Here is a 12,475-nt window from a genome sequence, read left to right as displayed (position 1 = left end):
CTAAAGCCTGTAACCTTTCCTCAGCTAAAGGCCATTGCTTTGTCCATATTGGTTTCTCAGTCAACCATTTTAGAGGCAAGGCTGTTGGTATCTCTGAAGGGACATCAATTGCTTGTTCTTGTACAGCCCGAATGGCCGGCTTTCTCCAATTGTAATATCTTTTAATATTATTCTCAGAAATATAGGCTCTAGAAGTAGCAGGAATGTTAATTTGGGTATTCCATTGTTGTAATAGGTCACGACCCCATAAATTCATTGCAATATTGGCTACATATGGCCTTAAATTTCCCATTTGTCCCTCTAGTCCTATACATTCAACCCATCTCATGCTCTGCCTTACTCGAGATAGGGTTCCAATTCCCAGGAGCTGAACATTTACATTCTGAAGAGGCCAATACGGATGTCAAGATTCTGGGGTAATGATACTTACACCCGCACCTGTGTCCAGCAGGCCAGTAATAAAAATGTGATTTACAAAAAAAAAAAAAAGGAATTTCTGGAGGCATCACCATCCCTGACTTCATGCTTTAGAGATATAGTAATAAAAACAGCATGGTACTGGCATAAAAATAGACAAGCAAATCTATGGAATTGAATCGAAGACCCTGATGTAAATCCACACACCTATGAACACCTGATTTTTGACAAGGAAGCCAAAATTACACAATGGAAAAAATAAAGCATCTTCAACAAATGGTGTTGGCTTGACTGGATGTTCATGAGCAGAAGAATGAAAATAGTTTCATTTATATTGTCCTGCACAAAATTCAAGGGCAATTGGATCAAAGACCTCAACATAAATACAGATAAACTGAACCAAATAGAAGAGAAAGTGGGAGGTAACCCTGACTGCATGTGATGTGGGATTCCCCTCTGTATGTTGTGAATGTGTTTTATTATCATTGGTTAAAAAAGAAGCTGATTTGGGCCTATGGCAGGACAGAATATAGTCAGGCAGGAAATCAGAACGAGAGAAAGCAGGCGGAGTCAAAGAGATGCCATGTAGATGCCGAAGGAGAAAGACAACAAAACACAACCTTACCCAGTAAGCCACAACCTCATGGCAAAACACAGATTAATAGAAATGGGTTAATTTAAGAAGTGAAAGTTAGGTAACAAGAAGCCTGAGCTAACAGGCCAAGCAGTGTTGCAATTAATATAGTTTCTGTGTGATTGATTATTCAGGCCTGGGCAGCTGGGAAATGAACAAGCAGTTTCCATCTACATGTATGGGCATAGGAGACAACTTCCTGAATATGACACCAGAAGCACAGACACTGAGATCGACAATTAATAAATGGGACCTCCTGAAACTGAAAAGCTTCTGTAAGGCAAAGGACCCTGTCAATAAGACAAAAGGGCAGCATACAGAATGGGATCTTCACCAACCCCACACCTGACAGAGGCTGCCTCCAAAATATAAAAAGAAGTCAAGAAAATATCAAAATACTAAATAATCCAATTAAAAATGGGGTACAAATCTAAACGGATATCTCAGCAGAAGAATCTCAAATGATTGAGATATATTTACTTATCGGGAACTCACCAAGGCCAGCTGGCTGGGGTCTGAAAAAGCATGGGACAAAACCGGTCTCGCTGAACATAATGGACAATGAGGACTACTGAGAACTGAAGAACAATGGCAATGGGTTCTTGATCCTATTGCACGTAATGGCTTTGTGGGAGCCTAGGCAGTTTGGATGCTCACCTTAATAGACCAGGATGGAGGTGGGTGGTCCTTGGACATCCCACAGGGCAGGGAAACCTGCTTGCTCTTTGGGCTGAGGAGGGAGGAAGACTTGATTGGGGGAGGGGAGGAATGGGAGGCGGTGGCAGGGAAGAGGCAGAAATCTTTAATAATTAAATAAATTAATTAATAAAAAATAAATAAAAAAAGAATTGCTCAATATCCTCAGCTATCAGGGAACTGCAAATCAAAACAACTCTTGGATATCATCTTACACCTGTAAGAATGGTTAAAATAAAAAACACTGACAGCATATGTTGGAGAGGATATGAATTTAGGGGAACATTCTTCCTTGCTAGTGGGATGCAAACTTGTATAGCCACTTTGGAAGTCAGTCTACCAATTTCTCAGAAAATTGGGAATCAATATATCCCAAGACTTAGCAATATCAATCTATGGCAGTGTTATTTGTAATAGCGAGAACCTGGAAATAACCTAGATGCCTCTAAACTGAAGAATGGATAAAGAAAATGTGGTATATTTATGCAAAGGAGTATTACTCAGCTGGTAAAAAAGAAAATGATGACATCATGAAATCTGCAGGCAAATGGATGGAAGTAGAAAAAAACATCATCCCAAGTGAGTATGTACGTGGATGTACAAACATGGTACATACTCACTCATAAGTGGATTCTAGATGTAAAGCAAAGGATAACCAGGCTACAATCCACAGCCCCAGAGAAGCTAGGGAACTGGGAAACCCGAAGAGGGATGCATGGACTTCCCTGGGAAGGGGAAATAAATGAGATCTCTTGGATAAACTATAGGTGGGGGTAATAGGAGGGGTATGTGAGGGGTTGGGGGAATGGAAACACGAGGGATTTGGTTGGTCATGGTCAAGGGGATCAAGACACATGAGCTGGTATTTTTGGAACCTATTCCCCGTGCTGGGACAAGTCACCCAGCCTTGATGCAGGTGCGGAGAGCTTGTTCCTGACTCAACTTGATATGCTATGTTTTGTTGACTCCCATGGGAGTTCTGTCCCTTTCTGAATGGAGGAGGAGTGGTTGGGGAGAAGACAAGAGGTGTGGGAGGGAACTGGAAGAGAAGAAAGAGGGGTAACTGTGGTTGGTATGTAAAATAAATGAAAAAAATTAATAAAAATGAAGAATATAATATGAAGAACAGCCTAATGTATTCTTAGGCTTTTTCATGTTCTCTTCATAAATTTTCAAATCTAGCAGAAGGAACGTATGGCTGGAAATCTATTTGATGTCAGACATGGGTGCACCACAGTGGTTTGGCATTTGGGGTTGACCTCGGAGGAGCAGAAGAAACCCTTGCCCACGCCACATCTTGGCTTACTTCAAAATCTCAGCAACCTGGTTACTTAGCACTGAGTGAGCAGAGACTAATGTCAGGCAGTACCTGCTTGCTCGTGTCTGTCTTCTGCATTCCTGCCCAACCTCCCTGTCTTCAGCACTGACTTCCCGTCCTCTCCTCCAGATGCACATTCGTCAAGCCCACAAGGTCAAGTTCAATCCAGTTTCTTTCATCCCTGTTAAGAGCTACCACCCTGCTTTCTTCGGAGTTCTTAAAGCTATACCAATCCATTTTACAATGGCAAGAGGAGGGAGAGGCGGAAAGTTGCGATGAATTTATTTCACATGCTGTTTATTTTTCCTATTTACATATCCCTGAGCTATTCCTTTCCTTTCTAGCCCAGGAGGGTATCTCTTCCCCATCCTGCACACAGGGGTGCTACATTCTCCTCCCATTTAAAGACTTATATCTTACTCGCCCTCTCTTCGGCATAATCTAATTCTCCCTGTACTGTGTCTTTTCTATGGCATATGAACATATTCCAGGAACTCCTGCCTGTAAGCAGACTGCCAACAAACTGTCCTTTGTGGCATCTTACTTCTTTCCAGATAGATACTGACAATGTTCCTGCTGGTAACTTGGCAAAACTTCCCGAACAAGCACCCAATATTTGCTACAGATTCCATAGGTGGTAAACTTTTCAAATTCATTTCAACTTTTGACACTCTGCCCCCACGTGCCTCTTGTTACAATCACCAACCATGCCCAGCATTGCTAAAGGCAGTGGCTTGCTCCTGGACGTCATCTGATTCCTCAGCAGAGTGGACGCTGCTGACAAGTCCCTCCTTCCTGATGCGACTCCCTTCTCCTCAGGTGATGGCTAGTTTGAATTGTCAAACTGATACAATATATCATCTGGCAGACAGTGGGTGGGAAGACAGGTCTGTGGGGTATTGTCTTGATTATGCTAATAGATGTGACAAGACCTAGCCCACTGTGGGTGGCACTATTCCCTAGCCAGGGGATCTTAGACCACCTAAGTGTAAAGAGAAAATTAAACAATAAAAAACTTGCAAACATCCATTTCTCTCTGCTTTTAACTATGATGTCATGTGCCTAGCTGCTTCAAGTTCTGGCTACCTTGACTTTCTGGAATAATGGGATGAAACCTGGAATTTTGAGCTACAGCAAACTCTTTCCCCTCTAAGTCACATTTGTCCCTGTCACCTGACTGATGATGTCCAGTGGTCTTGGATTTCCCTTGGTTCCTTCTGTCCTTCGGGTTTTCCCCACCCAGGATCTTTGTTCCCTCTCCCTGGATTTTCCCCAGTTTTTCTGCTCTTCTCTTCTGGCTTTAGGTCAAATGTCACCTCTCCAGAGTGGCTTTTCACCCTGCCATCCTATCAGTTATTCTTATTTCCTTCAGTCTTGCTAAGGCTTGGAGTTTTGAGGACTTGGGTCCTTCTTATTCTCCTGCTCCTCATTCTCCTCCTCATTCTTTTTGTTCTTGTTCTTCCTTCTTCCTTCCTTCCATCTTTCCTTCCCTCCTCCCCCCTCCTTCCTTCCCTCCCTTCCTCCCTCCCTCCTTCGCTCCCTTCTCCTCCTCCTTCTTGAGTGTGAGCTTCAGAATAGCTATGTATTCATTAATATGAGCTTCAGGTTGGGACCAGTACCTGTTTCATAACAGTTATTAAACATACAAGTAAGGACGGCCAACAAAAGTACTTTGTCCTGAAAATCTGTGAAAGTAGAGCTAGGCAGGGATCATAGCAGCCCCAGGGATAATAAGAATTTCTTCTTCATTTTTTTCTGGAGCAGTGAAGAAGAGGCATATTTGTTTGGGTTTGAATCTCTGACTCACAGGTGAGCATGGAAGCACATACTTGCTCGCGCGCGCGCACACACACACATTCATTATTTAATCTCTTAAATTTGTTTCCTTAACTATAGACCCATAATTTTACTATTCTGTTGTTAATGTTGCTATCACTATTCATGTGCTCACATGCCGTAGCACGTGTGTGGAGCTTGCGGGAAAACTCTTGGGTTTCCCTTCTCTTCTGCTATATAGATTCAGGCTTGGCAGCAAGTGGACCTATCTACCTAGTCTGCTGTTCTGTGGGCCCAATCAGTGGGACATAGATAATTTCCAGCTAATAGATTTTGAAATATTCATAGAAAGATTTTGTTGATACTAAAAACGCCACAACTTCTCTACTTCTCGTAGCCCTCTAGCAGTTCCTTGTTCCTGTGGAGTTAGCAAGGCCTGCATCTAATCAGTGCTGGAATCAGTGAAGGCAAAACAAACATTTTTTTTTTTTTTTTTTTTGGTTTTTCGAGACAGGGTTTCTCTGTGGTTTTGGAGCCTGTCCTGGAACTAGCTCTTGTAGACCAGGCTGGTCTCGAGCTCACAGAGATCCGCCTGCCTCTGCCTCCCGAGTGCTGGGATTAAAGGCATGCGCCACCACTGCCCTGCAAACATTTCTTTCTGAGACTCTTGGTGAGACAAAGAACGTGTCTGTGTTTGGCTCCGATTTCATGTCACTGTTCTCAGGGATAAATATATACTGAAAACTTCACTTGAAACTTTAATATTTATCCTCATTTAACAAGTCAATGTTAAGCCAGTTTCTGTAGCAGTTTATGCTATTCTTAGGAAGATGAATCTTACTGGCTGTTTACCTTGTTTTACCCAGCTCCTTTATCCTCCTGCAATTTACCTAAGGTCACACACTATCTAAACGCACAAAAACTGGTGACCAGAGAGTATAGTGAGTATCCTGGGAAAATTGCACATAGGAAAAAAATTAATTTATTTCTAGCAAGTCTCCAAGCAAACCAGGCATCACATTTTAAAGAGTTTGGAACAAACAGAGATCAGAACATGCAAGCAGATTTCTTTCAGTTCCCTTGTTGTGCTCTAAAATGCCACGAGAAGTTCACTATAACGCCCCGCTCATTAGTGACACCTGCTAATAACTCATTATGAAAGAAGAATTCTCTTTGTCATTAATTTTTCATTAATGAAGCACTTATAAATATTTACGGTGGCGTGGCTAAGAGCGAGCCCTTTAAATTGGAGGAACCCTCTCAACTTTTCTGGGTCTGTTTCTCATTTGTAAAATGGAAAATTGGAGAAATGCCTCCAAGGACTGACAGTGAAGCTTAAAGAAATTTATCTGCATGCCTGTGTGTGTATGTGTGTGCATGTGTGCGTGTGTGTGTGTGTGTATGTATGTGTGCGTGCGCGCACGCGTGTGCTTTACAAGACAGGTCATAGGCATCAGCCACACACTGTTTGCTTTCCTTAAGAGGACAAGGTTGCCAGAAGTCCCCGCAAACACTCATGCAAAGTGGAAAGTCCTTTCAAAAGCAAAGGCACCAGTTTGTAGTCAGCCTTACTGTTGCTTTTAAAACTCTTTTGCTGGTTCTTGAAGGAGCTCTAGACAAGAGTTCAGACCTTGTTTCCTTTAGCTTTAGCAATGAAGACTGATAATGGAATTAGACAAAATAGCTGAAAACTGAAGATCAACATAGGAGAGACCTCAAGTATTTCCATGCTTGTTTGAAACTGTAGCTATTATTTTAAGAAGCAACTGATTTATGGGATAGTCATGAAATCGTGGATTTAAAGGCAATCTGAGAAGTGTGGTGCTTAAAGCACTTCCAATTATTTAGAACTATTGGTACTGATCCAAAAATATTATTTAAACTATGATATTTTGGTAATCAAGTTTTCCAATTTCACAAGGCATGGTTTTATTTATAAAAAAAACGATTAATGACTGGACAATAGAATTATTCCATTCTCTCAAACTGCTCTTACAGCATCCGTTTTTGAAATCATCCGTACCAATTCATTCATGTTCTTACTTAATTAGTGGAAATAAGGGAGTCTTAACAACAACAACAACAACAACAAAAAAGCACAGTGCTCAAATTTAGTAAAAATGAAAACATTTCAAAAAACTCATCTCTTCTAATTCCCATGAGTAAATAACTCCCTAAATCTTTTATAACCTTGGATGACACAGTGTTTCAATTACATTTTCATACTTCATTTACTTGAGGAGAGAAGAACTAAATTGGGGGCTTTATGTTGTCAATAAATTCACGGTAAATGTGGCAGAGATGAAAAGGAACCACCTGATGCCTGCCTAGGTGTCAGAACCAGTCAGGTGAGAACGAAATGTAATTCAAGAGTTGTTCGGGAGAAATGAGGTTGGGCTTGACCCACACCACCACAGTGCTGTTTGCCCTGGGAAATTACACCCACGGGACTGCAGGGATGCCTGGAAGACAGCCAGAGGACCACTCCCACTTCACCCCGCCACACCCGACTTGCCTTCGATGAACACCTCTGCGGAGGTGGTGTCTGAGCCGCTGGGGTTTGTAGCCAGACACGAGTAGCGACCTGTGTCGTCCTCAAAGGCCTCAGCAATGACCAAGGTGTGGAGTTCCGCACCGTCGCCCTGGATCTGAATGTCAGGACTGTTGAACAGCTCCTTCCCCTCACAGAACCATCTGCAGGACAAACAGATGACAGCAGGGTGGGTGAGGCACAGAACAAGGCAGCAGCCGCGTGCTAAGGAAGCAAGGCTCTCATGCTATGCCGGAAGATGTTTGCTCGGTAAACCTAGACCGTGAAATCAATGACTAGACACACCTGCCCCACGAAGATGTTCTTTGTCAGGCATCTTGCACATTATAGTAGCCTCAAAATAAGTGACCTTGTTGAATTTGTAAAGACTGTTTTGATTATAATCTTAAGGAACTAAAACCCAAAGCGTCTTATAACATGTTTTATAATGTAGGACTTCCATGATCATTACAGTCTTACCTATTACTCTTATCTAAGGAAGAGCATAAAAGGAATATAAACTTTATGTTCAAACTATCTGCAGTGCTCAGGAAATACGGTCATTAAAGCAATGTGAATTGACTAGCAAGACCTCTGAGCGCTGAGCAGCCCAGGATCGAATGCCTTCACACTCCTGATTTTCATAGCAGTTTCAAGCTGGCTTTTTTGTTTTCCACAATGGAGAGAGAAAGAGAAGTGAGCTGCAATTCATTCTTGCCAGCCGGCACTTCTGTTCTAGGCCAAGATGGTGCGGCAGGAGGCTGCGGCTGATTACGCAGGCTCCTTCCCATGGTCTTTCTTCTATTTCCCTACCTCCTCACACTCAGTAGCATCTGGCTGCTTTTACATAAAACGAAGCAGACAAAGCAACAAACACCTTTCCCTCAAACCTGCTAGTGTGATGCATTCCTAAAGAACCACGGAAACATGCTTGTTTAAACTAAGAAGCCCGGAGATTCTGGAAGTATGATTTTAGTTCAGCTCTTAATAACACTAAGAAATCTGTTCTGAGTCTGATTGTCTATAAAACTATGAAAATATGACAACACTGGGGACTAATTTTTTTTTATCTGGAGTTACGGGATGTAGGTCCATATTTAATTTGAAAACCAAGTTAGTGAAGCAAAGTTCTTGTGAACTCTCAGAGCACAAACTCAGAGGCCATATCAAAAGCCACACACTGATACTTACGTAACAGTCATGGCTGTGGGAATTAAAAAATAGAACAGAATGAGCCGACACCACGCACCATTTTATGTAGTGAGGCTCATATCATTTTGGGGCAGTCTTTCTTAATTCTGGGGCACTGTGTGATTGTTCTTGTTTGCATGAAGTCTTAGAGATTCATCCAGATTAAAGCCACGTCACATCCCCTTCCTTTTCTCTTTTTACAACCGTAGTCCAGCTTGCTACCTACAAGCATTAGTGCATTAGTGTGGTGTTGGCTCTCGTTGATCACACTAGTTCTATTTCTGATCAATGGTAAATTCCGTGTCTGTCATCAGACTAATAATTCTCCTGAATTTCTTCCACTAGTTACTCCTTGAACTTTTGATCTGTTCAAAACTTTTGATCTGCTTCACTAACTTGGTTTTCAAATTAATATGGATCTACATATTTTTGATCTGTTATTGATGGCTTCATAGTGACTTTCCCTTAGTTTTATTTTCTATTGTTTTGTTTTATGATAAACTTCTGTTTCTGTCTAATATTCCAGGGGCTCACTGCTACATAGCCCTCAAGGGTTACTCTCTGATCATTTTTACCCACACCTTTTCGTCTTTGGAATTCTTTTCTGGTCCTCTGCATTAATTCTTGTGACAAACAACACCCAGAAGCTTGCATACGAAACCTCCACTGAGCATAGAACTATTGAGTGTTGTTTATGAGAAAAGCATGGAACCATGTTTGATAAACTCTGAAACTAATTGTAGAGTTTGTCTATCTGTTTTGGCATTAGTTGGTTTTGGTTTCCAAGAAAAAGAAATAAACATAGCATTAAGGGAAAAAAAAAAGTGGGAAGGTAGGGGAGCTTTAAGAAGACGATGATGATGTCCATGGGATGGATGGGCCTCAACAGGAGGCCTTTGACAGCTACAGGAGTGTGTGCGTGCAGAACCTCACCCTCTAACTCTGCACATGGAGGGCCTGTAAGCCTGTTTTAGCATGGCTGCCCCCAAATCTTACCTTTCACACTTTAGAGCTGGCTGAGAGGGAAAATCAGAAGATACTGAAAATGACAATAACCTAAAACTTTGTAGTCAAGATATTTTTTTCTTTTAATTTTTCATCCAATCACACATTTCCTTGTGGCTGCGTTTGTTATATGACAGTGGAGTCAGGAAGGAGTTGCACTTGACTCTACAGTGCTGAAACTCATGTTCTTTACTTTCTAGGAAATGTCTATTGGTGCCTAATTATAGTTTCTCATACTGTAGACCTGGGGACACCTGCCACAGCACTACCTGGGAGTTTGTTAGACACACAGAATCATGACCCTCTTCCTAAGTCTACTCCATCACTGAGGGTCCCTGAGTGTTTCCGTGTGAATGCACCTTTAAGTCTGGATCTAAGATGCGCTGGTCATGCTAACTTGTCCTGATTCTCCATCCTAAAGTCACTGTACTTCACATCTCAGGTCTCTGGCATGTAGGTACATTCACAGTTCTGCTCTTCCCATGGGTCCTTTAAACCTCTGAATATCATTCACTTATTTGACAACTGATCACTACTACTTTTGAAAAGATTTTTTTATTTTATATGTATGAGTGTTTAGCCTGCATGTATGTATGTACCACATGCATGCTTGGTGCGTACGGTGGCCAGAAAGGAATGTCAGATCCCCTGGAACTGGAGTCATGAATGGTTGTAAGGCACCATGCACAGCGGGGAATTGTCCTCTGCAAGAGCAACAAATGCTCCAAACCGCAGAGAAATCTCTGCAGCCCCACCTACTCCTATGTTTTTATATCTTCTGTGTTATTTCTTCTATCAATATCCAAAGTTTAATATATTTATATCTCATTTTTTTCTACCTAGAAAATGGAATACTTTTTTATTAGTATAAAATAATGGGTTTTATTGGATAATTTCATACTACATTGTAATTTCATAATATGTATAATGTGTACTTTCAGAATATATTACAACATATTTTGACCATATGCCCTCTTAGCTCCCTTTCTTTGATGATTATTTTTTGAGATAGGGTCTTAAATAAATAAATAAATAAATAAATAAATAGTTCAGGTTGGCCTGGAACTTAGAGTGATCGTCCTGCTTCAGCCTGCTGAGTGTGTCAGGATAAGAGGACTAAGTCACTATGCCTGGATTAATTTATTCTCCCTCCCAGTTCTTATCCACCTTCCTTACACAAACTTCTTCTTGACTGCAAAATTAAATGAAATTAGAACAATTTCTTTTTGATCCACAGTGTCCAGCACAGTCACGGGTCACACATTACTCTATACTCACTCAACCTTCAAAATTTGCTATCCATGTTTCTTGTCAAATGCTCTGAGAAGGCCTTCAGAAAAATCCTCCATAATGTTGTCTGATCTAGCATTTCCTAAATTTAACAAACCATGGGATTCTCATCAATACCTACTAAAATCCCATGTGCGTATTATAGGATGGTTTTCTAGAATACTAGGTTCCACAGAACTTATAGTTTTAAAAGACTAATTATAAGGTAATAATGATAAGTGTAAGAGTAAAAGAAAAAATCTGCCAAGCACAATACACAATACCTGAAATATACCTTAAAGAGAATATAGTTCATATGTCAAAGATGTCAGAGCCAGATAGGTGTGTCTTTGCCACAGAATAGACTTAATACCTTGTGTTCATCAAGACTATTGTACTTAGTATTTAATATTAAAGGCATGTGATATTACACACAAACACAGACATGCACACACACACACACACACACACACACTATTTTTTAGGAGGTGAGAGCTTTGAGACAGGCTCTGTTGTAGTCCAGGCTAGCCTCAACTTAATCTCTCAGTTCAGTCCTTTCCAAGACTGGCTCCTGATCTTCCCCTCTCTGCTTCCCAAGTGCTGATGCCACAGGCACGTGCCCTCCCTCACACTCATATTGAAATCAGTTATTCCTGTGTTTTCCTATCATATTAAATGCAAGTTTCTTCTGGGTTTATGATTTGGTCTTTTAAACATATTCACTGGGCTTCAGTGGCAGAATGTTCGGTGTGCAGAGTGTATTATGCACATATTCTATTTTCTGTGCTTCTGTTGCTATGGCATCTGGAGTCTTATGGCTATGGAGAGACTGTCCTTCCTAGGGTCAACCAGTACCTAGAGATCTGAAACTGGCCTGCAAGCTTGTCTTTAATATGCAAATGAGCCAACCAAGAGCACCTGTTCCAGTTTCCTTTCCATGGGGCTTACACTGAAAAGTAGGGAAGGACCCTGTTCCTAGGAACCCACTAACTCATCCTGCCACTGATTTCCATCCTTACTATAGAAACTGTCACAGTGGCTTCTACCCACAGTTTCTCTGTCCTCTTTTGGCCTTGGAGTTGACTTGGTTCTTCTTCCTGTGGCATGGTGTTGTATCCTCCTTTTGTGAACTAAGTATGAATGATCTCCTTCTCTCCCCTCTCCCTTCTCACTTCTTTCCTACAGGGTCTCACTATACTGCCCTGGCTGGCCTTTAACCAAGAGATCTCCTACCTCAGCTTCCTTAGTAATAAACTACCTTCTAACCGCTATAAGTTCCTGGCTGGTTGACCTCACAATAGCTGACATTTCAAAACTTAGCCCATTAATAAAATAACAAGTATATAAAAGATGAAAGGTCTAAACGGATAGTTTAAATCATACCAATGTCCTAGATTTTGCTTTAGAATGTTTATGTCAAGAAGTTCATGCACTCTGACCAAGTCAATCTGAAGTGTACTTTACAAGCATAAACTTAAAACAGTGTAGTTAGTGCGTGCGTGCATGCATTGGGAAAGGAGACCAGCCTTGTCCAGGCTTCATGTAGCTTGTAGCAGACGTAAACGACCTTCTTTGCTGAGCTAAAAGAACCTTTGATTTTTGACATCCTGACAACCCACATTAGATGGGATGTGTGCTA

The 12,475-nt window shown here is 41.3% G+C and overlaps 1 protein-coding gene across 3 annotated transcripts in view; it reads right to left on the bottom strand.

Moving 5' to 3' along the window:
- Window positions 1-12,475, bottom strand: part of Palld (palladin, cytoskeletal associated protein) — a 364,130-nt gene that overhangs the window by 215,848 nt on the left and 135,807 nt on the right. For all 3 annotated transcript variants that reach the window (XM_057752401.1, XM_057752402.1, XM_057752403.1), the window contains exon 2: window positions 7,357-7,535. In XM_057752401.1, coding sequence (XP_057608384.1) covers window positions 7,357-7,535 — 179 coding nt within the window. The remainder of the gene's footprint in view (window positions 1-7,356; window positions 7,536-12,475) is intronic.

The sequence above is a fragment of the Chionomys nivalis genome, chromosome 20 (genome assembly GCF_950005125.1).
Source record: "Chionomys nivalis chromosome 20, mChiNiv1.1, whole genome shotgun sequence".
Classification (NCBI taxonomy): domain Eukaryota; kingdom Metazoa; phylum Chordata; class Mammalia; order Rodentia; family Cricetidae; genus Chionomys; species Chionomys nivalis.
The sequence above is the reverse complement of the archived record's forward strand: the minus strand, read 5'-3'. Positions and strand labels throughout refer to the sequence as shown.